Source organism: Trachurus trachurus (assembly GCF_905171665.1).
Source record: "Trachurus trachurus genome assembly, chromosome: 9".
NCBI lineage: Eukaryota > Metazoa > Chordata > Actinopteri > Carangiformes > Carangidae > Trachurus > Trachurus trachurus.
Window position 1 is genome coordinate 29735881 of NC_139895.1, and position 4002 is coordinate 29739882.

A 4002-nucleotide genomic window follows, 5' to 3' on the forward strand; every position below is an offset into this window, starting at 1 on the left:
ATACAAACATACACAAACACACACGCACACATACACATGTTAAAAATCCCATTACATTTTTAACAACTCAGGCTGCTCCCTTGAGCTGTAGAGGGCAAGGAATAACAAAGCAGAGAGAAGTCTCGGCTCCTTACCTCTGATGGGCTATTAGTTATTCTAGCTAGCAGAAGCCCCATTAGGTCTGCCATTTAATGCTCCCACGCCACATTCTCACATGAAAGCTACAAGATTGATAAGCTGGCCATCTCACCTCAAGCTTCCCTCGTGTTTGAGAAATGCTCTGCCACAGATAATCTGACAAAGAGCTGATTTAGCAACCGGTGTTCCTCGTGATGTGTGACATTACTGAAAACAATGGAACATATTTGCGCTTGACTCTCCAGTGACTTCAGGAAAGGACACAACAAGAATATAAGTGGTGCTAAGGTACAATCCTCCGACTTAAAACACACTCTACAGTGATTTATAGAGTCCACGTGGGATGTAGGAAATGAGCTGCGTGGCAGCGTGAGATAAAACTTTGTCTCTGAGCTGCGCTGACGGATATAATGGAGAGGAGAAATGTCTCCTGTAGCCCACAGCATGTCTGTTGAGCCTGACAAAAGGTGCAGCAAAGATTCCAGTGACACAACATCTTTCCCAACACAACATGTCCTGTTAATCACACTTAACCATACCTCCAAATGAAAAAAAAAAAAGCTGTCGCACAAAGGAAGACAGATGCAGCACTAGGGGAATAAAAGAGTACACAGGCAAAAAGTGCCTAATTAACCATGTGCAAATTGATTAGTCTTTCTGTCTCAATCGCTCTGTGCCGCACACTGGTCTGGAGTCAGTCATGTGGGGGAGTCCGGTGTTAGGATGAGAATTTCAATTTGGACCCCTTGGACAGAAACTTTCAGGTGTAGCTGAATAGTTTCTCCATACTTCTGAGATTACATATACAATTAGTCTAATGGTGTCTGTTGCTGCAGTAGTGCACAAAAGCCACACACAGAAATCGAGATTAAATGCATAATTTATCCACTATTTGGCTTCAGGCTTTTTTGAGTGTTCTCCAGGCTACAGTGACTGTTTGAACTTTGTAAATTAAACTAAAGTGTAAAATCTTAGGTACATAACTGCTAGAGGCAGAAAAACAGAATGGGATATATGGGCAGCAGGTGTGACTGTAAATATCCATATACTGTATTTAACACACAGAAAAATATCCAAACTCAAACGGCGTGTGTATTTGCTACTACAGCTGTTGTAGCAAACACACAGGATAGGAGAGGACCACCTGCACAGTGACTTGATCTAATACATTTTCATTGCTCCGTTCAGGTCTGCAAGTCATTTGTGAATAAATAAATAACAGGCTGGCTGATAATACATAGATTCATCAATGAGCTCTTCTGTGTCTGGAATGAAAGATGAACCTACTTTGTGTATAATGCATCTTGTTGTATGTAAGTGATGCAGGGAGAGGAGCTGCCACTGCAGTTTCAGCTAATGGGAATCATATTTTAGCAATAAAACTGCATGATTCAGAACAACAGCTGGGTAATCATATGGAACTGAACAGACCCAGCATATTGCAAAACAAGTCACCATGCACTGACCTTTACTTCCTTATCCCGAAAAAACAGACAAGAGCAGAGCAGAGGGGAAAAAACAATAGTTTTCTCCACAGATTGTTAGAAAATTTACCTCTCATGCCTCGCAGTGGAAATGGATTTTTGGAGGGCAACGGTCATACCTCGCATTCCCTGGAGCCTGAGATGGTGTATGTGTAAGGTCCTGTCCCATTAACCAGCACATCCATAGTCTCTGAGTGTGAGGGCTTGTAGTCCACATAGTACTCTTGCAGCGGGGAATTAAAGGAGCGCTCTGTCTCCCGTGCCTTTTTCTGGCGTTTTTTAACCGCCGAGCGCTGCTGAAGTTGTTTGATACTGCTGGGATAGCGCTTCCATGAGACATAGATAACCAGTAGAATTATAGCCACAGATAAGAGAAGGGCCACGCTACCAGCAATGATCTTGTGGAAGGACACGTACTCTGGCACGGCGATGGTGGGGGAGGCCTCAGAAGGAGTCGGCGACACTGTCACGTTCCAGATCCGCTTCTTATCCACCACAGACTGCGTGGGGAGAGGCAGCAGCTCTGGACGAAACGCAGGAGTGATGGCCGATGTTGTTGAGGGGACGGGAGCCGGCGTGGCTGTACAGATGTTGTACGTCTCCACCACATCTGTCACTTTCTCACCTTGCGCCTCCTTAGGGCCAGCACAAATCATAGTGGTCTCCTTGTTCCCCTTAAAGGCACTGAGCCAGGCCACCAGGGGACATATGTTTGGGTTACAGTACCACAAATTACCAGCCAGACTGATGGTGGTGAGCGAGATCCAAGCCTGCACCGTCTGCTGAGACACATTGCTGAGTTTGTTGGAGTCCAGATTAAGAGTCTGGAGATTAGGCAGGCATTGAAATGTACTCGGGTCCAGCATTTGGAGCTCATTTCCTGAGAGGTCCAGCTTTTGCAAGGAAGTCCACATCCACGGCAGGCCCTGGGTTAGCACTTTGATACGGTTCCACTGTAAATAGAGCGCCCTCAGGTTGGTCAGGCGGGGGAAATGAGCAAAGTTTATCTTTGAGAACTGGTTGTGCTCCAAATGAAGCTCGATGAGCTTCAGGAGTCCTGCGAAGGCGTTCCGTGTGAGGCTCCGTAGCCTGTTGTAGCCAATGTCAAGAAACTCCAGGTTGCGACAGTCGAGGAAAACTCGCATTGGGACAGTTTTTAAGGAATTTGACCTCAAGTGTAAACTCAATAGCTTCCGTAGACCCAGGAACTGATTAGGCTGGAGAACCTGCAGTTTATTGTAGGAAAGGTCAAGGTTGCGTAAATTAGGAACGTCATGGAAAGTGTTGTTTTTTAACTGTGTGATCTTATTTGAGCTGAGGATCAGTTCTTTGAGCCTCCGTATCCCGTGAAACGCTTGGCCATCCACGGCGTTGATGTAATTATGATCGAGATAGAGCCAGACCAGTTGACTCAGCCCGGCAAACTGGTGGGCTCTGAGGTTCACCAGGCTGTTGTAACGCAGGGACAGGCCCTGTGTGCCTACTGACACATTGTGTGGCACGTCACGGAAGGCATTAGATTCACAGTATATTATTTTCCCATCACATCTACAGCTCTGGGGGCAGGGACGCTCACGGATGGAGCTCGGAGCAGCAAGCAACCAGGCCGGCACCACCACTGTGAACACAAGCCATCTGAAAAGCACGGGAAGTCCTGCAGACACAGAAAAGTGACAGATGTCAGACCCCAAAACATGAACCAACCACAACCGGTCTACGCAGACTAAAACGAAGCACAGCTGGATAAAACAGAAATGAATTAAGGGGGGGAAAAATCTTCTTCATTTGCATCCCTGTGTTCATGGCAAATCTACACACACACACACACACACACACACACACACACACACACACACACACACACACACACACACTTACATCCATTATCACAGTCAAAGTCATGTTCTTGAGACATGGAAAAGGTGATTGAGAAGCACATGCACCAGGCTTAATCTGTCAAATAGTTAGTGAGAGGAAAGGCTCCCTTAGATCCCACAGCCTGCAGTCATCATTCATGAACCACAGGAGGGCAAAGACAACCCGGAACGTTATAGCTGTAAGTCAAGTGTAATTGGCAATCGACTGAAGACTTTGCACAGAAAGAAGGCTTTAAGTCCCTAACAGAACAGACTACATACCCATATTTGCGCGGTGTCGGCTCCTCCTCATGTTTCAGGGCTCTCTGTTGCAGGCGGTCCGCGTCCACATGTTAGACGCACTCGGCGTTTTTGTCCAGATAGTTGGACAAGCACCCCGGACGCCTGTCTGCACGGAAAACACACGCACTTTGCGCCGCAGCCAGATCCGCTTTGCGCACAGCCGCCGCACACCTGTCGGAGATGAGAGTGGCTCCAGATAGTGAGCATCAGCCGCTGCCTGT

At 46.9% G+C, this 4002-nt stretch overlaps 1 protein-coding gene across 1 annotated transcript; it reads right to left on the reverse strand.

Annotated features, from left to right (window-relative positions):
* Positions 1-1735: 1735 nt before the first annotated feature.
* On the reverse strand, positions 1736-3791 carry LOC310991189 (leucine-rich repeat transmembrane neuronal protein 4; the record flags this gene model as incomplete). The annotated part of the gene is made up of 2 exons (XM_083978815.1): positions 1736-3276; positions 3761-3791. 2 exons carry the CDS (start codon positions 3789-3791, stop codon positions 1736-1738), a joined length of 1572 nt encoding a protein of 523 aa, XP_083834941.1.
* Between the last annotated feature and the right edge of the window lie 211 nt (positions 3792-4002).